Source organism: Marmota marmota, unplaced genomic scaffold (assembly GCF_001458135.2).
Source record: "Marmota marmota marmota unplaced genomic scaffold, marMar, whole genome shotgun sequence".
Taxonomy (NCBI): Eukaryota; Metazoa; Chordata; class Mammalia; order Rodentia; family Sciuridae; genus Marmota; species Marmota marmota.
Genome location: NW_026000019.1, coordinates 3621677 through 3649267, shown reverse-complemented (window position 1 = coordinate 3649267; position 27591 = coordinate 3621677). Strand labels below are relative to the sequence as shown.

The following is a 27591-nucleotide window of genomic DNA, read 5'->3' as shown; positions in this document are numbered from 1 at the left end:
TAGCTCATAAGAATAAACACATGGTGTGTATACAAATTGGCAATGTAGATATTTGAAGAATGGGGGAAAGACAATTAAATGCTTATTTAAATCCCTGCTATTAGAATATTTAGCTATAGAAGAGGAAACCTGTCAGAATCAATTGATAGTACATATTAAGAAAATGTTGAGTGAAACATTATTTTCTTCCATTCAAAAGAGAAGCTAACACTTTGGTATGGAGAATGTTGTTAACTTCAGTAATTTCTATCATGCTCTTTAAATTTAACTCCCACTAAAAAGAAGAAATTAAAAACACTTTAAAAAGGCAAATTTAATTCTCATTAATTAATTTAGGTATATGAAACCACTAAAATGTAAAATGTTACTTTACTTTTAAAACATGAGAACAGACATTTTTACTCACATCAGAAATCTTGTTAAGCTTCTAAATATTTCTCTTTAGTGAGGCAGATGTTTCTTCGACTCTCAGTAACTTGGTATTCTAAGAAAAGATAAAGAAAGTACATTTAGGACGTATAATCATGTGGTGTGACTAGAAAGTAATGTGGATTGATTCGTCAACAATCGTACTTAGAATTATATATCCAAATGAGCACTGTATTTCCAAGCAGCCACTTTGGGAGATCAGAAACATTTCAGTAGCATTGCCATTGCTCAAAACATTTCAAACTTCTTTAGAATTGCTCTCAGAAATAATTTATGAACCATTCAAGACTCAGGCTCATTGCTTTATAAATTGCACCTCATACAGCAGTAACTTGAGGGAAAGCAGAATCAAGAAAAAATAATTTCTTTTGTTTATAAAAGAAATTTAAATTTTTAATTATTTAATCCCAAATTAAACCTGCCTATGTAACTATTTTATAAATCTCTGGAGACAGTTGTAAAAAATAATTAGTATTCCTTCTTTGCCCCTTATAATTTGAATAGAAACGTAAGATGGATTAATTATCAGAGCAAAGATCTGTCCTGTTCATCTGAATTTATTCTGTAGGTCTTGTTTATTTTCCCACAGATTACCTTAGCAAATTCCTCAGCATTTTATCACTTCTTGTTCTTTGTCATTCCTCTCTGTCATCCACCCTCTTTATCATGCTGTCTTTTTCCAAAAATTCTCTGAATAGTATTCCTAAAAATATTCCACACCACCAAGTGCAGTGGTGCAGGACTATTATAGCAGCAGCGGCTCAGAAGGCTGAGGCAGGAGGATTGCAAGTTCAAAGCCAGTCTCAGAAACTTAACAAGGCTCAAAGTAACTCAATGAGACCCTGTCTCTAAATAAAATACAAAATAGGGTTGGGGATGTGGCACACTGGTCGAACGCCACTGAGTTCAATCGCTGGTACCCCACCCCCCAAAAAAAGAAAACAGTTTCCACACTACTCTGCAGCATTAGCCTTTCTCTAAGATTGTGCTACCCCAATTCTTCTTTTATTCTTAAAAGTTAGTTGTTGCTCTGCGTTCAGAAGTTACTGCAATATTTAAATATTTATCACATAGTTCTCCATTCTATTTTTCTGTTCCATTTCCTTTGCTAAACTAAATCTAAGAGGTGAACACTCAACATCACTTAACTACCAACCCCCACCACAGGCCATGCTCCAACCCTACCACTTCCAACTTATATATAATCTTTAGAAAGTTATTTAAACTCATATGAAAAATAGGCATAAAAATCTTATCTTCTCATAGAACAATAACCCAGGAAATAATGGTTGATAAGTTTCTGATACATACACTCAATGTACATTAGCTAGTATTAGTTCAAATACTCCATTATTTTAATAATTTTTCCCAAAATCACTCATGAAATCCTCATGTAGATATCATATCAATTTTTAAAATAGCATTCCCTAGAAGTTGCATATAGTAAAATGTTTTGCTTTTACTTAAATTATGCAAGCACCATGTATGAGAATCAATCTCTTATTATTTTTTTCCTACCTTTCTTAATGAAGTATAAATAGAAGTAATTTTTATGTTAATGGAGATGTTTTATATAGATTTAAAAGGACTTTATTGTCTCTGAATAGCTACAACAATGGTGCAACCTCTGACAGGAAAACTAGTCAAATAGTGTCTAAACAATCTGTGCATCTCAAATCTTTCTTTTACATGTTTACTTTCTCAGCTTTTCCTTTGATATTGCTCTGATCACAAGTGGAAACAGCATTTGCTCAGAGCACTGGGTTAGACATCTGTTCCTTTGACCGCCCCCCCCAAGACAAAGGGACACCCCAGGACTGTGGTTTATTTTTTCATCCCTCTGTAATCACCCTTGCTTAACCCGTGTTCTCTTGCCTTGAACTACTGAACCACACTTTAAAAAAAAAAAAGTTCTTAAATTTTTTATTACAATCAAAAACAAAGAACTGGCACACTTTTTTAAACTAAAAAATTGACTGCAGAGTTCAGTTCCAAACTCTAATAGTTCCAAATATAAACATACGGTTCATAAGTATTTACTTAATCATAAGCCAAAAATGTAAAAAAGGAACTACCTCTAATTCTACCAATTCTTATTTAATTAGTTTCATTGATAAATAAAAACTCTACATACTTACAATATGTTTCTTATCTCCCCCCTGCCTTTTTTCTTACATTCTTCCAATTCATTTTACACGTCTTCATCATGTTAATTTTCCACAATTATCCATTTCATAATCACTGATAAATATTTTCTATTCCTCTGTTACCTATCATGATCTCTTACACAATGTAAGCACTCTATAAACTTTTAGTATAAATTTCATATCCTTGCAGAAAAGCATGATTGATCTAAGGTATCCCTTATTATTGTCTGAGTCAGGGTTCTGTGAACATTAAATAAGCAGAAAGAAAATAAAATAATCATATATAAATAATGCTATATAAGTTGCACTGACTTGCACTGATCTCCCCTTCGTCTGACATTGTAGCCTTGTGTGTCATTCAAGCAGAAAGTTTATCTCCTCACCTGCTCATGGTATTATGGATTTTAACTTTGATACATAAAATTCAATTTTTGAAAACAAGCTTGAAAGGAATGGGAAGTGCATATTAAATAAATAATTATTTTGGTGTGTAGAAGGATTTATGAGAAATGTCATGTTTGTGATTATATTGAACTCAAAGTAGAAATTTCAATTTTTGTTTTAAAGTTTTAACATTAAATAAACTTTTTCCTGACTCCTGTTTCTTAAAGACTTTGCAGGGATTTTATCAAAAGGATCTTTAAAAATGACAGCTTGTTTTCCAAAATATAATATTTTCATGCATATATTATAGAGTTAGTACTTCATTATCCCCCTCAGCAAAACAAAGTCAAAATATGTTTAATGATTCAGTTTTTGCATATCATAAGACCATTACTTAATGGTGCATGAATTAACAAATCAAGCTAATTGATGAAATCCCTTCTGAATAATACACTGACTTTTTAGGTCATCTCTTCTTCTGTCATTCTCAATAGTCCCAGGGTCATTCCCAGACCTGGGATTTCCATAAAGCAACTAAATGCAGATGCTTTAATAAATATTAAGTCAGGGAGAAGCCAACTTTCTGTGACATTCTGAGTTTTGTTTTTGCTTTTGTTTTCCACCCTGAAAATCATCAATCTTTCAGAAATGCTTAATTTACACTGAGGTTCATAAATATATGATGGTAGAATTTTACTACCAAAGAACTCTTATCACATTGAGATAAAAGCTTGCCAAAGCATGGGATACAAAGCATTGACTACAATTATAAAAATAACAGTATATGGCCTTGGTTTTAATAAATATATCATAATTACCTTAAACATCAACATGGCAGGAAAAAAGATTGGCATAAAATTTCATAAGATTCCTGGCTAAAAGTCATAGGGAAATATGTGCTATTATACTACAAAAACTGCAGAAATTTCAGAATATAGTACTCAATGTAGAACATTTTAGCCCATATATAACATGATTTAAATACTTAAGCATTCATCATAGTTGTTTGAGTATATTAGAAGTAGAGCCTTCCTCCCACTTCCCAAAAATCAAAGAGCAAAGGAAAACAAAATGATCTTTTCTACAAATTAAAAAACCAAAGGTGAATACTAAATGTATAGACATTAAATCTATACTTTGATATTTACATTCACTGAATTTCATATGAACAACAGTTGTTTTGTAAATGAATGTATATGAACTTCTATAATTAAATTTTCAAATGGAATACCTGTCTGTTCTGATAGCGACTCAGAGAAATGTCACGTTGATTCAAATGTGTTACTTAGAAGTTTGTTTTGACCAGTGAAAAGTTAACAAAATGAAAAAAGCTGAGAATAGCATGATTTAAAGAATGCCAGTTTATAACCCAGGGGACAGGTATTTGCATACTAATTGTAATGTTCCTGCTGTCGCATTACCTTCAGCTTGAAGATCAGTCAGAGAAATTCGGCATCATCTGTGACAGTCAGACAGTGGACGAAAAATGCCAGTGAAGTGAGTTGCCCTTTAAAGCTATTTCTATCTCAGAAGATGTAAAAATGAAACACTGAGTCTCCATTGGTCTAGATGTTGCCTTTTCTTCACTTATGATAAATATGCTAATTGTTGTCTTACCTCCTGATTTATTCTTTTTTCTTTTCTCTATTGATTTCTTCTTCTTTTCTAAAATATGTCAACAATGTGAGGCTTAAAGAAAGGTTATAAAGTGGAAAAAGACCACTGAGTGTCTCTGTATGGTGTTTTTCAAGATTATGAGATGAGTTAGAGACATGACATGTATACAATCCTTGCAAAAATTATTCATTATCACAACACTTATGGAGAAACTTTTACATGGATATTAAATGCTGGGTAAGAAAGCAGCTGTCACTTCCTCGGGCACATGGACTCCTTGCTTGAATTTTCCATTCTCCAGCACACTGCTAATTGAGTGTGAACAGCTAAGTTGTTGGATTCCACATTTTTAATGCAATACAACTGGTTCTAGCTGGCACAATTAGCAAGATAACTGGTAGCTTTCACGCAGTTCCCATCTGGCCTGGCTCTTCTCTGGACATATAATATGGGTACTGCTGGCCTTGATGGCACTTGCTTAATGAAGAAAACAGAAAGGAAATCAGCCAAAACCCCATGAAATACTAAGCGCAATTTTGGCTCTGTAATACAAAGTGAATTTTCATGGCAAATCATACACACACAAAAAGTTACTCTCATTATGCATCAGAATTTTAGAGGAAACAAACAACATGCAAGTACTCACAAATCCTCTGTTAAAATTATAACTATACTCCAAATAAAAAGTAAAATAAATGACACACTGTCCATTTACTTTAGGTAACATACATCAAGGAAAAAAACATCAACCAAGACACCACAGTTTTAAACCAGCCGCCTTCTATTTCTTCTCACTTTTATTCAATAGGTTTCTTTCCCGACATTTCTAAGTTGCATTGTTTAAAACGCAAAATCATATTTCTCATTCATATCTAACCTAAGAAATGTTCGATTTTTATTTGTCAATGTACAAGCCTTAAGAATATCTTATGTAAACTTGCTATTGGGTAGTCAATTACCACAATTAAACTATTATTTAGAACAAACAGTTATATGAAGTGTAATAAAATTTCTATTGCAGGAAAATCACTTTCAAGATATTTATTACATGTTTCAAAACATAAATAAGGTAAAAGCATATATGTATTCACAGAGTCGTTTTAGAAAGAAGTGTGAAGATTTAGGGTGATAAGCCCACACGCCATTAAATTCTAGCTCCCCATTACTGTCTCTGGGATTTGTACCAGTTACCAGCACCTCTGAGCCTTTTTACTCACAAAACATGTGGGAATAAAACACACTGCTATTTTCAAGATTAAATGAGGTAAATTATGTGATGTGCTAGCACAAAAAAGTGTACATTGTAAACATTAATAGATCATTGTGCATTTTAAAAAGTGCTATTATAATCTATTTGTTCAAAAACACCAATAATTTGCTCTTTCACATAATTAAAAATATATAAGAAACCCAACATTTTAAAAAAATTAAATGGCAATAAATGAGGATTATTCCTTAAAAATGGTTACATGCCACCTAATTTCTAAAAAGTAAATGCTGCATTACCTACAACCCTTTCAGCATATCAAGTATATAAAGAATAAACTTTCTGGCTGAGAAGTAGGTTAGCAAATAATGAGGTGAGGGTACTAGGCATTGTCACACAGCTGCAGGGGTAACCCTTTATAGCAACATAGACATTTGTGGACCCCAATTAATGCTAGAATATCCTAGCAGCTCTAATTCTGTTGCCTATAAGGTTCCATACGTGTATCTATAGAACATCTGTAATCTTTTAGCATATCTCTGCAACTCTAAACAGCAGTTTTCTTTTTGTCATAAATTGTTTATATCTCCCAGATTTTGTTTTCTTCTTTCTGTTTTCACTACTTTACCTTAATTAAGACAATAAGAAGAAGGGCTACCATTTATTTGAACACTTCCATTTTATAAAAGACTACTTTACATCCACAAAGGTCTTTGTGGACTATTCTTTTAACCAACACCTGGCTCTTCCTACAGGACCTGCCTTTCTCAAGACCTTCTTCATTAGATGTTGTCCCTTCTATCTACCTCACATAGGTCAGGGTTGAGAGTGAAGTTCATCATACCCTGTTCCCCCTCAGGGATGTTATTAGATCATTTCTTGTCTTCCTCTCTCAGAACATGCTAGGTCTTTGAAAGCTAATACAATTAACTATACCTTTAAATAATCTTTTTATCATTGTAATCTACCAGTACCTTGAAAACCATTGCCCCTCTTCCTTTGAAGGTTTAAAACCTGCCATTATTTGGGGTTTAGTCATTCATTGCTTGTTTTTTAATATGTTCAACAAGTATGTCTCGGACCAGGCACACTGTTCCCAATGCTAGTAATAACATTTAGTTCTATCATCAGAGAACTGACATACAGCAGGGGAAATAGATGTTCATCCTTGAATGAATTTGCTTAGATTCTATTTCTCAGTATTTCCCTGGATATCTGCTCCTCTTTCAAAGCAGGTGTGCTATGTGGACAGGCTCCCATCTACTCTCTGCATTAGCATATATTCCACAGGTACTGAGATGCTTTTAACTTGAATACCCTGCTAACCACCAAATTTTAGTCTGCTTTTTAAATACTTTTTAAACATGTACATTTCAAGTGTTCGTTTGATTTTAGAATTCCTATAAAACCTAATATTTAGAGACATGAAATATAACATAGTTTATTCAAGTAACAGATTATCTAATGCACAAAAGCTCTTCAATGTAAAACTAAATCTCGTATTTAGTCTCATCCTCCATTTATGAAAGATGAGAACTGAACAATATAAACCTTTAAAAATTTCCATTACAATGAAAAACCACTATTTCAAAATGGTCTCCCAGATAATCTTGTGTCCTCAGAATTTAGCAATCCAAGAGAGAGAGAGAGAAAAGTCAGTGGTCCATAACTGAGGAAGAAAATTTGAGATAGGAAATGCAAGTAATAAAAGACAGAAAAATGAATTCCCAATCACATTATTCTGCATGTCCTTCCCTGTTTTCTGAAAATACAACTAATAATGCAATAACAGAAGGGAGCACGATCAGTCCTCACAAAAATTATAAAACTGCAGCAAATTTTAAGAAGTGATAGGCTGTGATTGTCACCTTGATGAGCAAATGCAGTTTTATAAGGATGACAAGATACAAGACTATTTCTATTTTGTCAGTCATTTTAATATAAACTTTAAATTAGATCATCCCTTTCCATAACTAAGTCATTTTCAAATCACAGCCATATAACACATTCGTTCGTTTGTTTGTTTTTCTGGCCACAGATGCTTTCTGTGGATGGGGTTTATTTTATCAGGACCTTTATTTATTAAGAGGAATGATGCATTTGCATTCCAAAAAGTTTATATAGTAAACCTAATTTATTATTTCAACATCACATCCCCCAAAGTATACCTTCCTCAGACAACTTAAGTCTATAAATTTTTGACTGCTTTGGAAAAGACATTACTCTGTCCTGACAGATTCCTAGATTTAAATAAATCAATCTAGAATTTATTTAGCTTGTATCAGTCTAAGGAGAAGTAAAGGCTGACTCAGTGTGGGGCAAATATCCTGGAAATACTATGTTCAAATATTTTTTAAGATCATCAGATGTTAAAAAATCTTAAAAATTTTTCTGAACTTTTTCAAGGTGCATAATTATTAAGTGGATAGTTTTGTGTACTGTGAAAACTTGGAAAGTAGTTTTTAAGTTCTTCATTATAGTTATCAAAAGAAATTTTCAAGGAATAAAGCAGAGTAATGCCACCTAAATTTCTAATCATAGTTAAGAAGAAATTCACTATTACTCCACCAATATTGCTCTCGTATTTTTTCAGAAATGAGAATTTACAAATGAATAGATTAGTAAACAATTTCTTGTTGTCAATGTACATCCTACTTCATTGTTGCTATAACTGTCCACTGTGAAAAAGCATATGATTTTTGTTGACCTTTTGCTGTTTGATTAATGGCACAAAGCTCATTTTAAATAATGTAGTTCCACAAATATATATAACTCAAGTATTAATATAGGTTACAGAAGAAAAAGATCACAATGCTATTGTCAAGGGTAGATGTTGTTTCTACAGGTCACCAGCCACAGAAGCAATGGCGTGGTCTGAAAATATGGACACACTTTTAGCCAACCAAGGTAAGATCCAACTAATAATAGGTTTTAAAAAAAATACAATAGTCAAATGTTAATCATTAAACTCTGAAACTGGCAGGCATAAAATATGATCAACATTTGAAGTATATAAAACTCCTAAAAGTGACAAATTCAAAGGCCCAAGGTCAAAGTCCAAAAGGAATTTACTTGGGTCTAAAATAAGTTTATAGAAACTCTAAATGTTAAAACAAAAGGAAAAGTTCAAACAACAAATAAGAAGTTTCCCAATTCTTCACCTCATCAGCATTTGATGTATAGAACAAGTGCCTGTCTTTGGGACCAGTGGAAAAAAACATAACCAACTATCAAAAAGTTTAAAACTTAAATGAATCCCTTTATTTTTAGCTAAAATAAAGTTTTTAAAAATACACATTTTAACTAAGTGATTCTTATTTTTAGTAAATACAAAAACATTTAAATGTGTATATTTTAATATGTATATGTGTGAATATTCATTTATATTTAACAAGAGGTTTAATAATATAATTTTGGCCAGTAATAAAATATCCTAGTTGTTGATGTGAAATAAGTATATACCAAATAGTCACAAAGGTATCTACAACTTCTGTTGTGTTATACATAATCAGCTTTTCAGCAGTTCTATCTCATCCCAGGGAGGGAAAATGACACTATAAACTCATATATAGAAAATATTATAACGATATATTGTTTGTACTAATCAAATGATATTTCCATTTTAAATTAACTTAAACAACCGAGGTATTTGAAAAGTTCAAAACACGATGAAACTGAATAATTTCTTCACAGCTATTTATTCATATATGTTAGATTAAATTACATGAATCTAGATACTCTGAATCTATCATTCTTAAATAATTTAATCCTAAAATAGTGTGAAATAATAACATAACTCCCAGAATCCAACTAAACACACATTAAAGATGTTATGGGTATTAAATTGCATTTTTAGAAGTGTTGAATGCTGTGCTTCTTTTTCTCTTATGTTTATAATGAATGTGACAGATCAGGTTTGCTAAGAGCCTGGTCAAAGTGTTTCTGCTGGTTGTGACTTGCTCCGCAGGCTGCAGGCAAGAAGGATTCTACCCAAAGGTACCACAGACCAAGGCAAGGAGAGGCAGCCTTGAGATGAAGGCAAATGTTTCCATCTGCATATCCCCTAGGATTTTATAGTTCATGCATTAAAGAGTAGAAAGTTCAAATTTTCATCATTTGATTTTGCCTTTATAATACCAGAGAAACAGCAAACTACACTTGCTTTTAATACTTGAAATGGCTGAGGACTCATCAAGTTTCCTAATTGTTTTTGTCAACCTGAAAATCACTGTGCATAGACTGGGCATATTCCTTCCTTACTGTATTTTTATCTCCCTATTGTTGACTTATTCCATTCAACACCCACCAATCCATCCATCCTGTAGGGTACCCTCAGGTAATGATTTTAATTGTATGTAGCACATTATTCCAAAATCATTTGACATCTTTTGAACATTCAAATTGTATGTACGGAAGGGAAAAGTAGGTCATTTAAGTATTGTGTCCAAGACAGAGATAAACAGCACGTTTCAGTTATTTAAGTTGCTTATTTTGTTCTGTTTTGTGCTAAGCCAAGCCTTGTAAGTAAGAAAGAATACATTGTTAGTTCAGAGTAGCCCTTCATTAAAACTGGAGAACAGGAGAAAATAATAATAGTTTCTTGATCTCTAACTTCCCATCTCTCATCTAAAGGGAAGCCTTTAGATAATTCTCATAAGGAGAAAGTTTCATCTGCCCCAATGATGCACATATAAAATATTTCTAGGCATTAATTCACAAGATTCTTTCAGTATTATTAAAGTAGACTTTATTCTTTATATAAAATAACTTTCAGCATAGATCCTGTTTGGATCTCTCAAATGCATCATTGTTTAGACCACATTCAGAGAAAATTCTAATTGAGTGTTACTAAGATTTTTATAATCTAAATTTTTGTCAAAGAAGCTTCTTGGATATATTTTTAAGTGCAAGCAATGTGTAGTTAATTGAATTTTCATATAGTGCTCACTTATTAATGACATCCACACTCTCCAATATTTCTGCTGAGAATTTTAATTGGTATCTGGAAACTTTTGCCATGACTTTTTATTCCAACATTATTTCAAATAATTTTTAAATGTTAAATCTATTTTTAATCCAGTGATTTTAGACACTTTAATATTGCTCTGGAAAAAAAAATATTTTCTGTTCTCTCTTGCTAAACTTCCCTTTTGCTTCCTAATGGCAGCAACCTATAAAAAACTGGTGTAGTCCCTTTCTATTAACTTTTTTTATTATATAGTTATTTTCTCTGGTCAACTTTTCCTATCCCCAGATTCTCCATAAAATTTAACCTCTTCTCTACATTGGAACTTGAAGGATGAACTCTCAGCCTGCAGGCAGAGAAGAATTGCTTTGTGCACATGCAAAGGGGTCCTCCTGTCAGGTGAAGGAGAAAACCACCCACGTTTTGGAAGGCAAATTCCTTTGAGTGACAAAAGCTCTGATGTACATTTTTCTCTTCAGAGAGCTATAAATCCTCACTGATAAATGGTGATAGTCCTCAGAAGAATGAAAACTATGATACTGAATAACATGACTTTAACACACTAGCTTACTGTGTTCAACAGAGGGGATCTGAATAAGATTGTTCTAACCTGTTAACTCATAGCACATTCTTAACTGTACTTGGCCCTAAAATATTTAAGAAGAGTTGCCTTCTCAATTGAGCTCTGGATATACCAAAAAGGAATATTTTGGGATACATTTTGATAAAAAAAAGCAGAGAATAAGGGTCTAAAATGGTTTTTCCAAACTTAAATATCTATAGGAGCACGGAATAAGGATGTAAACTTGGCTGGAGATAAGGTGCTGGAAATTGGGAGAGACATATAGGGATAATAGATCACAAGCTGTGACTATGGTTATTAAATTTTTTTAAATGCATATACTAGCAAAGTTGAAGGAAATTAACCTGCAAAGAAATGGACCTATTTGCAGTTCTTAGTCTAAAGTTGCCAGAGAAATACATGCATAGGAGTATACCTGGAAGCAGGAGAAAAATACCATCGTAGATACTGAGAGGGAGATTGGGAGGCATCATGAGTATTGTGCTTAAAGCAAGTTGGAGAACCCCACCATTTGCCTCAGAATTAAAAATTACCTATCAGCAAATAAACAGAAGAAGGAGCATTCACACAAAATACCTTACTAGTTACTTTCTTGGTTTAAAGATATTTGTCCAATCTATTCTTCCCACACTAATAAAGACCAACATTGCCTCCTTTGCTTTAAGCCCAAACCAACACAATATCTTACTATCAAATTGTGTTTCGTCATCAATTCACAGTGACACAGTCATTCTTACTCTAAAGTTACTATAAGAGTGTTGACTTGACTTAGGACAGTATGTCTAAAAAGCAAAGTCTATGGGGTCTCCTGTGAAGTAACCATTAAGACCTGCTCTTTAACATAACTGTTCTTTTCAGATGTAGAAAGAAAAAGTACATATTTTCTTTGTTAATGGCGTTAATTTAAGGAATATATATAAATATTTTATGTCTCTGATAACTGATTGAAAATAATTTTTCTAAAGTTAGGAATCAAAACATACAAATGTTATATTAAGTGGGATGATAAACACTTGCCACTGAATACTCAATAAATGCTCAATACAATGTATTTATATTGCACATATTATTGCTATATGTCATATTATTCAAAAGTTCTTATATATTTTATAGCTGGTTTGGATGCTTTTCGAACATTCCTAAAATCAGAGTTCAGTGAAGAAAATGTTGAGTTTTGGCTTGCCTGTGAAGACTTCAAGAAAACAGAAAGTGCTGAAAAAATTGTTTCCAAAGCCAGGATAATTTATTCTGAATTCATTGTAGCTGATGCCCCTAAAGAGGTGAGTGAAATACTTCAGGACAATGAAGTTTCATCCCCTAACAAATCTGCTGCCAATTAGAAGCAGATTAGTTTAATCCATCTAAAGGGTAATCAAATCATTGCTATGTATTCAAATAGAAAATGTCAGTAGATACCAAAGGAAGTTCCTTATGATGATCCTGTCTTTCAACGACTCAGCTAACATTTCTCAAAACCTACTTACTATGTATAGATGAGGCTTGACCAATATTTCTATCTCCATGGCACCATACACAGGGTTTCGAAAAAGAGTGTCAAATATCTCAAGTTAAACAGCTGAAGTCAATATGACAAATATCCCATTTTAAAAAGCTGTTGGACTTGCCGTGCAGTTTCTTTTTTCTTTTTGGGAACCATGGAGTTAAAAGGCCCATGTGGCATAACATTTTGAGTACTTTCTTCAAAAGTTAAAAATTGCCCACTAGCCAACAGTATAATTTTTTTCATTTTTAATATCTTAGAAGTCCATTTTATGGCATGTAATACTATCTTACTATCGAATGGAGGGGTTGTTTACTTATATTTCTTTGATGGTGAAATTCTAAAGTGTAAGGCATTGTACCCAATGATCAGGACCCACCTGTCTACTTAAAAATCAGAAAAATGGAGAGGGCCTTAAACAGAAGCCTAGACAACTCAGAAAATAGGCCCCCAAAAGCATTTTATGTGTGAAACAACCTATTTATATTTGACTTAATTTCCAGCACCAATACTATGATCAAACATTTCCAGATACTCTTTTCATCTTAACTGAACAGGTTAAGCAATTTGTATTTTTAAATTTCTTTAGATCCTTTGCCAAAGATATCATGTAAGCAAAAAGATTTAAAGCAGAAGCAGCAAGCAAACAGGAAGCTATGTTAAACTTCAAGCACTACACATAAACTCAGGAGATCTGTCATCTTTCCCTCAGAGATAAAATACTCAGATCCTTAGAGGTGAGAGTTGCCATATTTTCTGACCCTGGATGAGGATTCATGGTATGAGAAGGATGGCTGCACTTTTGGGGACAAAGGATAGATGAGATGAAATGCAAACACCTTCATAAAATCTAGGGCATAAAGTTATCATATCAGTAGTTCAAGTTTAAGGTGGACATTAATTACTGCAGACTGTATTGGTCTAGTTTGTCATTAACAAACATGAACCACTGAAACACGGCCAGGAATTCATGGTGGAAAAGGAACTTGAACTCCTGCAGAGTTATTTCAACATTCATTTCCGAGTCACCATCTAAAAATCAATAAATAATTCTGGAAAATTGAAAATGTAGTATGTAAGTTTTGTCAAGTTGATTAATGTGCCATTCCCTAAAAGGCTTCGAAACCAGCCCTGAAAATATTGTATATTGTGATATCAGTTCGAAAGCCATTTTTTCTTCTTTACTAATCCATCTAAAATTAACAAATGCTGCTTTGGAAAAGCATCATCAAATATCATGTATAAAAAAATCTTCTAATAAAAAATGTAGTATTTTAATTGCAGGTGAATTCAAAGTTATAATATATAAGAAATTATTTTTTTATTTTTCTAACCTTTCCTTCCAAAGTAAATGCACACTGTAATAATTTAATTAAATAGCATAGTTATATAGTTATTATTTTAGGACATAAATTTTTTATAGGTTTTTATACTTTACCCATCTAATTAATTTTAAGTAAATAAAATATAATTAAATTATGGCTTCTTTTCAAGTAATAAATTGTCTCCTTGAAGAATCTCTAAACATAGACTGTCAGATATGACAAAATTTATTGGAAACAAATCATGTCTTTACATATACACACATATACACATTCTCTTTCCTATTATTTACTATTCATTGTTTCTAATTCAAATTATTAAAGAGCATTGCTTGCTATGTTTTATACCAATTGCAATCTTCGAAATATTTTTCTACAGTTTATCAGTTTTATGTGAGATAAAACACAGCTGTTAATGTGCTTATTCATTAAACTGATGTTTTGTTTGTCTCCACAAAGAAGTCACAGAATAAAAGGAGAGATTGACAATAAGACGAGACAAAAATATAATGGAATATGTGATAATAAAATCATATTTAAAATTCATTATTAGCACTAGGAAAAGAGTGATTAATTTTACCTGGAGAGTTGAAGGACAGATTTATAGCATGGTTCCCACAGGTAAAAGAAAGGTCATGAAAAACAGATCATGTTTTACGAAGAGAGCAAATGAAGAAAGAATATTTCAGACTGAGAGTACACTGGTTAAGTACCGAGGTAAAAAGACACGCTAGCATGTTCTATAAATCATAAGTATTTTTATATTGCTAACCCAAGCAGAGAAGGGGGTTATGAGGTTAGGAAGGAAGCAAAAAGTGAAGATAAAGACATGATGGCAAATACTCTAGGTTCATCTAATAGGCTGACTTGACATGATTAGATGATAAATTTGATATGAAGATTGGAAGATACAAAGATTTTCATAAGTAGAATATTAAGATGAAATTCACGTAAAATAGTCTCCATTTTCTATATTCAATTATTGTATAGCTTATTCTTAATAAAAAATCAAAATGATAACCAATTTCATCAGTAGAAAATCCTAAAATAAAGAACTGTGACAAAGTTATCCAAAAGTCTATTAAATTTCATTTACTTTCCTTTTTAACTTCTTATATCTTTACTGCCTTATCTATAAAATTGCTAGCATAACTTAATTTTCAATTGATTACAATTAGACAGTTTGCAATTGGACTATACTAAACTTACTAATAAATGTCCCCTATTTATAGACTGAGAATTTTTATGATTATCAGTTTTTTGCCCTACTAGGCAGAGACTAAACACAAAATAGAACTTTTAGATCTCTAAGAAAGGAACTAATAATTTCACTATATTTATGGCCTCTCCTTAATACTATGACCTTCTCTATGGTTTTTATATTAGGGAATTTTTATGATATGGCAGAAAATCTGAAGTTTAGCAATTCCTAGACCTGTGTTCAAATCCTGACGCCTCACTTGCACATAATCTCCTATAAAGCTATTTCACCTCTCTGAGCCTCGGTTTCCTCATCTAAAAAAGTATACAAACCCATCCACATAGAAGATATGAGAATGAAAAACAAAATAATGTGTTCAGGGTTTATATCAACCAGAACAGTTTTTTTTTAAATGTAATCTCTTTTTTCTTTAAAGTCCCTATATGCACTATTGAAGTTTATAGACATGAAAGCAGCCATTAGTTAACTTCTATGATCATTTGAAGACAAGCACCTTTAAATGACTTCATAAAAGTAGAAATCTAAACATATCATAACAACATGTTAATAAAACAGCTTCAGAAAAAAAAATGGGTGGGAGGAAGCAACTCTTACAGTCAATTGTACCTCGTTAGGTTCAGGAGCTGTAGGAAAAATCTACTGTGACCCAGGTATTTTGACTAATTGACTAGAAAATGAGAAAATTGTTAATTAAGCAATCTAGTTTTTTTAAAGTGTCCCTCCTCTGTACACAGTAAGATCCTGGGAGTTGCAAAGAAAACTAGAACTCTTAAACTTGCACTCATTCTTTCTGCGGCTTAGAGAACTAATTTCATAGGATTTGGAAATTTTCAAGAAAATAGTATTACTTAGTTTTCAGAAAATGTTTATCTTAGAAAATTTAAAATAATATCTTCATACTCACATAAGACATGGACATATTTTAAATTTTATAATGTATATCCTCGTTCCTTTACATTAAAAAGAAAATTGGTCATAAATGATGGAAAATGTCATTAAAAAGAAAACAATTTATGTTGATTGTCATTTAGTGTGATTAGAAAATAATATCAAATAACATCACTTTGTAGTGTTTCAAAATTATATAAATCCAGGGACTGGAGCATATCTCAGCGGTAGAGCAAGTACTTAGCAAGTACAGGGTCTGGGTTTAATCCCCAGCACCAAAATAATATATATCTATAAATCCAACTTCATATTATCACCAACTAGGAACAACTATGTTGGTAATCTCTCAAGTCAAAAAGTAGTATAAAATGTTTAATTCTAAGATGTATTAAATATGAGTACATAATAACTCATAACAAAGAAAAAATTGTGGTCATAAAGAAGATAGCTTAATGGATCTGTATAGGACACTTTTAATATCAGTGCCTGACTTCTTTAATTTTTAATGAGGTGCGATGTTATTTATGGCTTAATATTTCATTTACCATCAATAAAGGCTTATTCTATAATTATTATTCACTTCCTTCTAAGATAGAAAACTCTCCATGAAAGGGAAGCTCAGTCTGGGCAAAAAAACAGATAACAAACACGTAAGCATAACACAGTGGTTTTACTAGGCAGCTCTCAATAAGAAAATGTAAGAAGATAAGTAGAAACTATGATTTGCCACAGAAGAAACTTTGATCTAACTGGGTTAAAAAATAAAAATTTTAGATCTAGGAAAACGGCAAAGCCATAAATGATTAAGTGCAAAAAAGAATGAAATTGTCTTCTATCTGGGAAGGATATAATGATGGAACAGTAGTAAGACAGGATATTGAGATCTTTTAAATAAGGTTATATTTGAAACTGAGACTTCAAGGAAGAAATAGGTATTTGAATTGTTGGTTGAGAGAAATCTATAAAAATCAGCACTTAGAAACATTTCCTGCTTTTACTGGTAATGCCAATTTGTATGCTTTATTTCATTTTCATATTTTTCCTTTGCATTCTTAAATGCCACTCACTTCCTTAATGTGTTCAAGTTCTTAGGAGTCTCCGTCCTACAAGTTACTGCTAGCCCAGAGTTCATGCTCAACTATGGTAATCTTCTCTAGATATAACAAGTTTGCTTATTATTCAGTTTCTAAATTGTTTATTAATGATTATTTTGTCAATTATCTCCTAAATACTGTGCTGGCATAGCTGAGAAAAAAAGATGGTCAGGGTCACTGACCTTCTAGTTGGGAAGATTCCAGTTTTTAAAAAAATAAAACTTATGGTGGGCGTGGTGGCCCATGCCTGTAATCCCAGCAACTTGGGAGGCTGGGGCAGGAGGATTGCAAGTTCAAAACCAGCCTCAGCAACTTAGCAAGACTCTAAGCAACTTGACAAGACCCCGTCTCAAAATAAAAAGGACTGAGATGTGGTTCAGTGGTTAAGTGCTCCTAGAATCAATTCCTGGTACCAAATAAGTAAATATCACAACAAACTGTCAGGAGCATTGTGATAGAAAAATACAAAGCGAGGTTGCATTTGTGACAGAGAAACCTAAATCTAGGAGAACAAGGAATATGTCTCAGAAGAAGTGATTAATAAACCTTGACAAAAATTTAGCAAAGGACGAGCCAGTGCCTGAAAGACAAGCCCAGTTGTGAAAGAAGCTGAGTACTGGGTAACAAGAGCATAAATCAAGGAAGCTACACCTTCTGGATTCCAAATATTTTACATTCTTATTGATTCCATTTGAAAATAAAAGGATCTCTTTAAAAGGGAGAGAGAGATAAAAGAAAGAGGGGGAGAGAAGAGGGAGGAAAGGAAGGAGGAAGAGAAAGAAAAACAGAACTAAAAAAACTGTAATACCTGCACAGTGCTTTTACGTGGACTATCTCATTTCATTATCACATTCAGTATCTTAGGACAGTATCACAATCATCTACATGTTGCAGGTGAAAAATGAACTGAGCTTTAGAGATAAAGTGATGAGCCCTGCAGTCATTAAGATCCATGGGGAGGGAGGTATTCCATCCAGCTTTTTAGTTTCGAATTCCTTTCCCTAGATCTACTACTTATTTCCTGGTGTTAATGACACAGTCTGGAAACCTTGAGGATTATGCTAGTGGCCGAAGCACAAAATTCTCAAGTCACATAAATTCTACCTTTCTCTAAAAAGCCTTCTTCCTCTTGTCACACTCTAATCTGTTCTAACTTCTTAGACCATGAAGCCAAGGTTTAGGCATTAGGAGGAAACAAGTGTCCAAAATACTTCTTCTAATAATCTATAGTATCATTTGTTCCTCAAAAAAAATGATTTCTGCATTTCAAGTCAAAACCAAAAAGCTCAGGTGTTCTTCAAACTTTCCTATGTCTCTGGGCCACTCAGCCTTGGACCAGCAGGTTGGGGTTGGTGAAGGAAACCAGTCAATCTGATTTCACTTGAGCTGCTCTGGCAGAGCATTAGCTGGATACGGCTAATTTTAGCAATCTGTATACATTGTGATTTTATACATGCCATCTCCTTTATTGCCATAGAAATTAAAGAGGCATCTGGTTTCTGTTCATTCCCTTCTTTGCTCTGACTACTTGTCTAATTAATCAAGGTGCTTCGTAATTCTATCTCTTTCATTTTTCTTGCCCAATTTAAGTTATTAGCACTACCTTCCAGCTTGGGTCATCTATTTCTGTCACCTAACCCCATGATAACAAACAGATAAAGTTTTTGCGCAGAGATGAATTTATTCTAAATGTTGCAAAACTGCTATTTTTAATAGACACCTTTAAGAACATATTTCAGGACATTCATTTGCCTTTGATGATGTCAAAAATGAAGTAATACTAGAAGTGTTAGTGGTGATTAAATAGAATTAGGCAACCAAAAACATGATTATAGATGGCTTTAATTTGAATAGTAATTTTTCAGCTCTATTGTGAATGAGGTCTAAGATGCTGCCTGCTCCATCGTTGTGAGGAGTTTTACTTATGCATGCACACATCCTTTGCATAATGATCGTCTCCTGCTACACTATACATTCTAAATGAGGAAAGACTCTCTAATTTGAATGTGGGAGCACAATTGAGAACCTTTCATTCAAATTATGTAAAAAATATATAAAGCACAGTTTAGGGTCACAGGAGAGCCAACAGGTACACTTTAAAACGTATTCCTCCTGCGAAAATAATTTGTTGAAAGCCAGAAGAATTCTAAGAAGCTGGTGTAGAAGAAATTTGGCTTGCATGACTTTCAGTTAACAAAACCACATGAGTATTAAATTATTCTGTATCTTTATAATAAAAATGTTTTTAAACAACTACCACAAATATCATTCAGAAGGCAGTCATTTTAATGCAATGGATTGTTGTCAGCGTCAGCGGTGTCGAGGCCTTTTCAAAATTGACAGGATTTAAAAGCCTCTAAATGGCTGTGATGACATCTCAGCTGTCATTTCATAAGAAGAACAATCCTGTGTCTTATTTTCTGAGATTGGCAGTGTGGTGGTCTCAGATTTCTAGGATAAGTCATGCCCTTTTGAAAAAGAAACTAACACAATATTATGTTTCTCAAAGTCCTTGAAACTAAAAAGAGTATCGAAACAGAATACAAGCATCTTTTTATATCTATGTCTATTTACTTTTGTGTACATATGTGTACATATGTGTGTATATACATGCATACATTTATATATGTAAAACTTTATTTCATTAATTGACTTGACCTTCAGCCAATGCTCAGAACATAATAGTCTGAGATGTTCAGCAAAGTTTAAGGATTCCAATAGCTCCCAAGCAGCTCAGGAAAGCCTTAGATCAAGCAGTGGGGAAGTCTGCCTTTCTGAGAAAGTCAGAGGGTCACCTCCTGATAGTTTCCCACCTTCAGCACATTCCAGGCTCATAATCTCATATGTCTTACTGTTTGAGGTAGAAATTTATCCAAGTACCTTGTAGCTGAACTGAACCAAACATCACATTTGAGATTAGTGCAAAGTTAGAGACTCAGTTCACAGATATGCTCCCCAGAGTGACTGTAGCAGAGGGATAGATAGGTAGGTAGATGATTAATTGATTGATGGATAGATAGATGTCAGTATCCTAACTTTTAACTTCCCCCCCATTACTGAAATTTTAGAGAGTCAAGAAGACAGGGTCCAATCCCATAAGTTACCAGAATTGACTTGGAAGGAACATTTAACTAAATTTGTCACTTCTCTTAATGGAAATATCTTTAATTGGCTTCTTGGACTGGATTTCCTCTCTTACTGACTCTCTTTACTATTTCTTTTGCTGTTCCTACTCATAAGCTAACGGGCACTATAATGAACAGAGATAGTCCTTATTCATTTTCAGTTTACACTCACTGTCCCAGTCATCTTCTTCAATCTTATAGCTTTAAAGGCCACCTCAAATTTGCCACAAATTGAAAGCTGACTTCTGACTTTCTGTTCAAAACATTTTTCTTTCCAAGTCTTCTCCATCTTTATTAATGCAACTCTGTTCTGCATTATTCTGCCTAGGCCATTGGTCATCATCTGATTCTTCTCTTTCTCTCACACCCCCACATCCAATCTATCAGCCCTATATTCTTCAGAATATTTTAAGATCCAGCCATCCTTACAGATTTTCTCCATTGCCCCAGCTCATAAGTATTAAATAGCAAGTCCCATCTACTCTACTTTCTGAGTATGTTTGCAACACATACCATCCCCTTCATTCCTGCAAAGTGACTACCACCCAATGCATTAGTTTCCTAATGTTTCTTTCTTATATCCAAACCCGTCTGTCGTTCCACAACTTGGGAACCAGTGAATTTTTAAAAAATATGTGTTGACACTATTTACTTATTTAAAATTCTCCTCAAAGCTCTCAAGATAAGGACAACATGTCTTTACAAGACCTATAAGGTCCTACAGTATCCAGAACCTCCATGCCTCTACTGAATCCTGTCTTTCTTCCCCTCAAAACTCACCAGACTTCTAGTTCACCATCTCATGAGCAAATCTTTTGTTAAATATTTCCTACAAAGGTCAGTTTAAAATCTCACTTCCTTTGGAAAGTTATTCTTCCAGAAAGCTTTTTTCCCCCCTTTGGTTGCTTTTTCAAAATCTGTCTTCTTGATTGATGTTTCATCTTAATCATCTTTATATCTCAGATCCTAGCACCATTCTTAAGCACCTACTCAATTAACATACCAAATGAATAAACTCAGGAAGAGTAAAAATAAAATGACCAGTTTTCAGATATAGTTAGATTTTTTCCCAAAAATATGGTGATAATCTTTTGAATCATCTTACAGTCACATGTGTGATATATTTAATATAAGGTAACCTGTGATGATAGCACATTAGGACTAATATTTAATTTTTAAAACTTAACTATTTTATGATTAAGATAATCTTTGGATATCCTTATGGTTGTTTTAGAATTAAGGTTATTGTTCAAAATATTTTTCTATCAAAGAGCACTATGTTCCTAAACACAAAACAAACAAACTGAAAAACTAGAAGGAAAAGACTTGGGACCGAACATGGAGAATGAATATCTGTTCTGCTCACATTTTTGAGGGATGTGGAGAATAAGAGTAAAAGAAGCAGAGAAACAATAGTAAACCAAAGACAGGATGAATCCATCCTGAGAACTATTAAATTGCCTTTGTAGTGACAAGTTTTCTTTCTGTGAAAATCATATTAAATACTTAACTTGAACAGAAGCTTTTGTATCCAAATCTGTTTAAGCAAGAAATCAAATTTCTTGAAATTTTGAAATCAAAATTACATATAATGACAAGAAAATTATAATGACTTTTCTTCTGTGATCAAGTAAGGCTTCTTAGAGAATATTCAACTCAAGATAAATCATTCGGAAGAGGAAAGTTTGCACAGTTGAGGTGAGAGGGAATTTAGATGATGAAAGAGTATGAACCACAGTTTAAGATGAAAGATTTACTTTATAAACAGAGTAGAGCAGCTTTATGAGGACCAGTAAGAACAAGTAGGAATTGGTTTGGGAACATGCTAAAGGTAGGGTATGAACACTCTCAAAGCCAAAATAAAATATTTACATTGTATGTCACAGAAAATAATGGGTTTCAACTGAACAGTCATATGATAAAAGTGATATTTTGGTGAAATTAATGTAGAAAAATTGTCCACAGTTTTGAGAAAGGAAAGATGTTGTAAGAAGAGGTAGCAGAGAAATGATAAATTTAATAGTTTAAGAAAGAGGTTAGTTGTAAAGGCCTCAAATGGAGAAATAAATTGATATGAGGGCTGGGGTTGTGGCTCAGTGGTAGAGCACTTGCCTAGCATGTGTGAGGTACTGGGTTTGATTCTCAGAATCGCACAAATAAATAAAGATATCATGTCCATCTACAACTAAAATATTTTTTAAAAGATTGATCTGAAAAATATCACTGAAATTTCAAGATGAAAGGCACAATTTTAAACACATACACACACATTTAATAAAAGAGGTGTCAGAGATGATTCCTATGTTTCTAGCATGAACAACTTAGAGAAAAATAATGACATTTATCTAAACATGTGGGTGTGATGTTTTGTCATTGACATTAAGCGTAATTGCCAAGACATATTTTCATAAAACTACTGATTATCTCCTGGGAACAGTGTATCTGCTCATCATTTAGCTATCAATGGCTGACACCAGCAGTTGCTTGGTAGGAAAACAGGCATTATCAGAAAAACCAAAGGAGTAAATGAGAAGTTCAAGTTGAATATAATTCAATAATAATAATAGTATTATGTTGACATGAATAGTTCTCTTTAAAATTTAAAAATTATTTTAAACAAATATACAACCATTCATTCACCTGATTTATACAGCATATATTTGTTGAGTCCTTAGTGTGTGAGGCATGAAAGGAAAGATATTCAAAATGTAAATATCATCTAAGTAACACAAAAATCCTTTGAGAGGTCAGAAAGTACAAAAATCCACAAGTAAACTCCTCATGGTATATATTATTATAATTCAGCCTTAGGGAGGGTAAAAAACTAATGTGAAAAAGGATGACTTTCAGTTAGACTAGAAAGGTGTGAAAAATGTTCAAAAGTAGAAAACTACATGAATGTGTCTAGTTTGATAGGAATATATGGTACCCATAGAAGAAAATGACTATATACATTAGAATCACATTGTAGAAGTCATGAATGCCAAAATCACAGGTTTGGACTTTTTAAATAGGAAATGGGGGCAGGTAGTCAGTGCAAGTAGTTAGTCCTGATGACAATAAATAATGATAATAATAATAATAATAATAATAATAATAGCTATCACTGCGTAGCTGGCACATGTTGGTCCTGCTTTTAGTGTAAATTCCCCTGATGAGCACCTAAATGTTAAGTTGCTATATTTGTCACTAGGGAAAATATAAAGTTAAATCACAGATTATTATATTAAAAAAATCAAACAATGTATCTAAATGAAGAAATTTATTCATTTTCATATTTTTTCATATCTCCATAACACAAGATAGGTTTATAAAAAAAGGCTGCAGTAAATGTTTAAAAATGACTACAAGTTCCTGGTAATAGCCACTATTCATTGACTCTCACTATGAAGGAAGCACTGTACTAGGTTCATTACATAAGTTATTACCCTCCTTCACTGAGCAGAACTTTTATGTCTTCCTATTGCATGCAGTAGAAAAATAAGGAAACCTTGCCACAGCACAGACACACTGCAAGTCCTGCCTTAGATCTCCTTCACCCAATAGGACTTCATAGGACTTCCCTTCACCCACATTACCCTCTAGCCATCAAGGCACAGTGGCTCTCGAAATTAAATTCTTTCTTGCATCAGGACTCTGCATTTGCAGAAATGATAGTCCTCAGATTCTTAGAGAACTGTCTTATTCTTAGCCTTCAACTTTAAATCTAAAATACTACTACTTGTTTTGTTACTACTGGTTTTCTTCCTGCAAATAAAGGCAGGGCATTTAATCTCAAATAGATACTCATAAATATTTGTGGTACCAATAAATGGATTGGTCATCACATCTTAGTGATTCATGAAATATTAATATTAAGGATGAGAAAGCAGAAGCTCAAAAATATCAAGTTCACTCTCCTTAGGTCATCAAGATCATAAGTGTTAGAGGACAGTTTGATAATGATCTCAAAGCCTCCCACTTCCTTGCATCATCTTCATGAATAAAGAAGGGGGTAATTCATTCTAGGTTTTGAGGCCTCTCAGGGAGGTTCAACACTTTATCTGGTGCATTAATGAAGGACCTAAGAAGGTGATTAAAGGAATAAAAGTGCAGGTGTGTTCTTGGATCCATGAGTACCTCAAATCCCTAAAGAAAGAAAACATCTGTAAGCAGACAATGAACTCCAGATGATTCTTTTCTAATTAATTTTTCTTTCTTCTTTTCTTATTTATAGACTGATTAAGTATTTCTATAGTACCTATATGATTTAATCCTTTAAAATACTTTAGATAGGTTCTTTTACCATGTTCTTTTAAACCATGGAAATTGAAGATGAAAGGAAATTATAGAAATTTCTTCAATCACAAACAGCAAGTTAGTAGCTACAGAGGGAATTGATTGTAGTTCCTTTAACCACATTTCAATGCAGCATATAAAACAGTCTTTTATAGCCTTTTTTATTTTACCAGACCCCCAAATTTTAGCATTTTTATAATCTCCCCATTTGCCCAAGAGATGTATTGTTCTATTCAAAAATATTTATTGATTTCTTATTATGTAGTAGGTACTCTGCTAAGTGCTAGGAAATGGAATGATAAATAAGACACAGAACCTGCCTTTGGGGAGATTTTATTTTGACATTCAAATCTCAAATCTCTTCTGTTCTTGTGAATAGTTTCGATTTACATTAGTGGTCTTAGATAAAGATTTTCTGCTTTTGAGAACATATCCTGGAATGTATGTAGAGTTAGGAAAGTATCTTCACAAGGTTTGGGGCATTTTACATATTTGCAGGTCAGTAGTGTGTTGCAATGGTCTATTGAGTCTATTAATCTCAGATAACCTTGATGAAGATATATAGATATAGATATATATTTAAAATATTTTATATAAAAAGATATCAATTTTATATATACACGTATATTCATTTTGTGGATAGTATGAGAGTCAATGAAAAGGGGGCTATTATTTGGTCCATTTTTTCAAACACAAAGAAAGAAAAATTGGAAGGAAAAGAGATGTTTTGGGGAACAGTAAGGGGAGCCATAGGGACTGGGAATGTAGGACTCAACCTACTAAATTCTAGTTATAGTTCTGCCTACAGATAGTACATTTTAGGGATTTAGGTCAAAGTACTAGAAAAAGAAAAGGTAACTAGGAAAAGAAATTTAAATGATAACTACCTTGTTTGCTTTTTCATTTTGCCTTTTTAAAGAAGAGAATCTCAAAATAAGGCTTTACCTTTGTTTCCTGTCAATGCCACCCCCTCTCAAGCTAGGAAAATAATTAAACCAAGCATGTGTTCTGCATTCCAGAAAATGAACGCATGACCTTTCTGCTGTTTTGCATCAGATTAGTTTTGTGCTTGGAAAAAAATTCAAATAATATGTGTATCTACCATCTGTCCAAACCATGTATTCTTTGATTAAACTAATCTAATGATATGCAACCTTATTTTCCACAGATTAACATTGACTTCAGTACCAGGGACCTCATCTCAAAGAATATTGCTGAACCAACAACCAAATGCTTTGATGAGGCTCAGAAATTAATCTACAGTCTCATGGCCAAGGATTCTTTTCCTCGATTCCTAAAGTCAGAGATTTATAAGAAACTGGTAAATAGCCAACAGGTTGGAAATCATAAAAAGTGGCTCCCTTTCTTGTGAAGAAGGTAAAATGATAACCTAGTCACTATATTTCAAGGCTAAATGTTTCAAATGTACGATCACAATACTAATTATTTTAGGCTTTAGAATACATTTTTATTCCAACAGAATATTTTTATACACCAAACCTAAATTTCTAAGTCATTTGTTTAGAACTTAGTCATTTTATCAGGTACTTAAAAATCTCCTACTAGAGAGTGCAGAGAGAGTTTATAATGATAAATATATTTTAAAATCATAATACTTTTATGGCATTATAATTTCAAGAAACTATATATCTGCCTGTTGCAGAGTGAGAGTCTGTTAAGCACCATATCCATGGTTTTAAATGCCATTTGCATTATTCAAAAAACTCACTTCTATAAAAAGTGAAATTTTGGACCAAAACACAACCTTCCATTTTGTGAATTTGTTTTCTTTCAACTATTCTTACCTATTTCTTATAATGTAATGGTCATCTAAACATCTATGGCTCTCAAAGTACTTAAAAAGAATTATAAGAATGTATGCAGAATTACAGGTATGTCCAATAGCACTAGGAGCCAAAGCTTTTCAAAATACATTCCTTGGATCAATTTAATGGCATTATATAGGCTTTGTATGCAAAGAGGTTTGAGAGTGAATATTCACTTTTTCTTTTTAATAGGACTATAAAAGAAAAAAGTACAATAAAGAACATGGACAAATCCTTGTATGGTGAACAATGTAGCCCATTCTTTTTAATGACGTTTTTAATTTAAAAATCAAAAAATTTTAAAACTGCAACATTATTTATTCAATTGTGAAGCTAAGTACCTATTCACTCATTCGGCACTGGGACTTGTTCACAAAACTAAAATTTTTAAATTTTTATTTTAAGGTTTTCCTAAAATTGTTCATTTATATAAATGTCCCATATGAGTATGGATAACTTCCTGTTGATATGAGAAGCTATAAAAAAATCAACAGATCTTGCATGTTTCCATTTTATTTGCACAAATTTATTTATCTTTATTGCTATTTCTATTTTGAGATTGAACATTTAAAAGCTGAGGAAAAAATAGAATGTCTTATTTCATGTTTCCACAAACTATTCATTTGATAGACAAAATTTTGCCTCCCCTTCATCATGGAAAATAAACATTTAAACACATGCAAATAGAACATTCCCCGTACATTTGCAAGTTCTTTAAAGTACAGCATAACTCAAACTGGTTGTGAAATATTTAGTGTGCATTTTTGTGCACTTAGGGGAAAATAGCGATGCATTTCTCAGCATTTATTCTGGAGGTTCCAACCAAAATTTAGTCTCTGTTTAAAATGGGTAAGTTTTAATTATTCCAAAAAATGAAATAGAGTTTTGAAAATAGACAGGAGCCTAGAAATTAAAGTCACATTTCCACTTTTGGACAGGAAAAAAAAACACACACTGAACACTCAGTTATTTCTTCAGATCATGCATGGTAAGTGGCAGAGA

General features: G+C 32.8%; 1 protein-coding gene across 1 annotated transcript; it reads left to right on the top strand.

The window, feature by feature from the left end:
- Nucleotides 1–4387: 4387 nt before the first annotated feature.
- Rgs21 (regulator of G protein signaling 21) lies at nt 4388–26135 on the top strand. The gene is made up of 4 exons (XM_015492042.1): nt 4388–4457; nt 8615–8691; nt 12447–12613; nt 25932–26135. Exons 1-4 carry the CDS (start codon nt 4447–4449, stop codon nt 26133–26135), a joined length of 459 nt encoding a protein of 152 aa, XP_015347528.1. The 5' UTR covers nt 4388–4446.
- Nucleotides 26136–27591: the final 1456 nt, after the last annotated feature.

What these genes read in the sequence shown, in the direction of transcription:
- Rgs21 (XM_015492042.1), top strand. An exon ending in CACACTTTTAGCCAACCAAG is followed by an intron (nt 8,692 to 12,446) that starts GTAAGATCCAAC and finishes TATATTTTATAG; the next exon opens with CTGGTTTGGATGCTTTTCGA. An exon ending in TAGCTGATGCCCCTAAAGAG is followed by an intron (nt 12,614 to 25,931) that starts GTGAGTGAAATA and finishes TATTTTCCACAG; the next exon opens with ATTAACATTGACTTCAGTAC.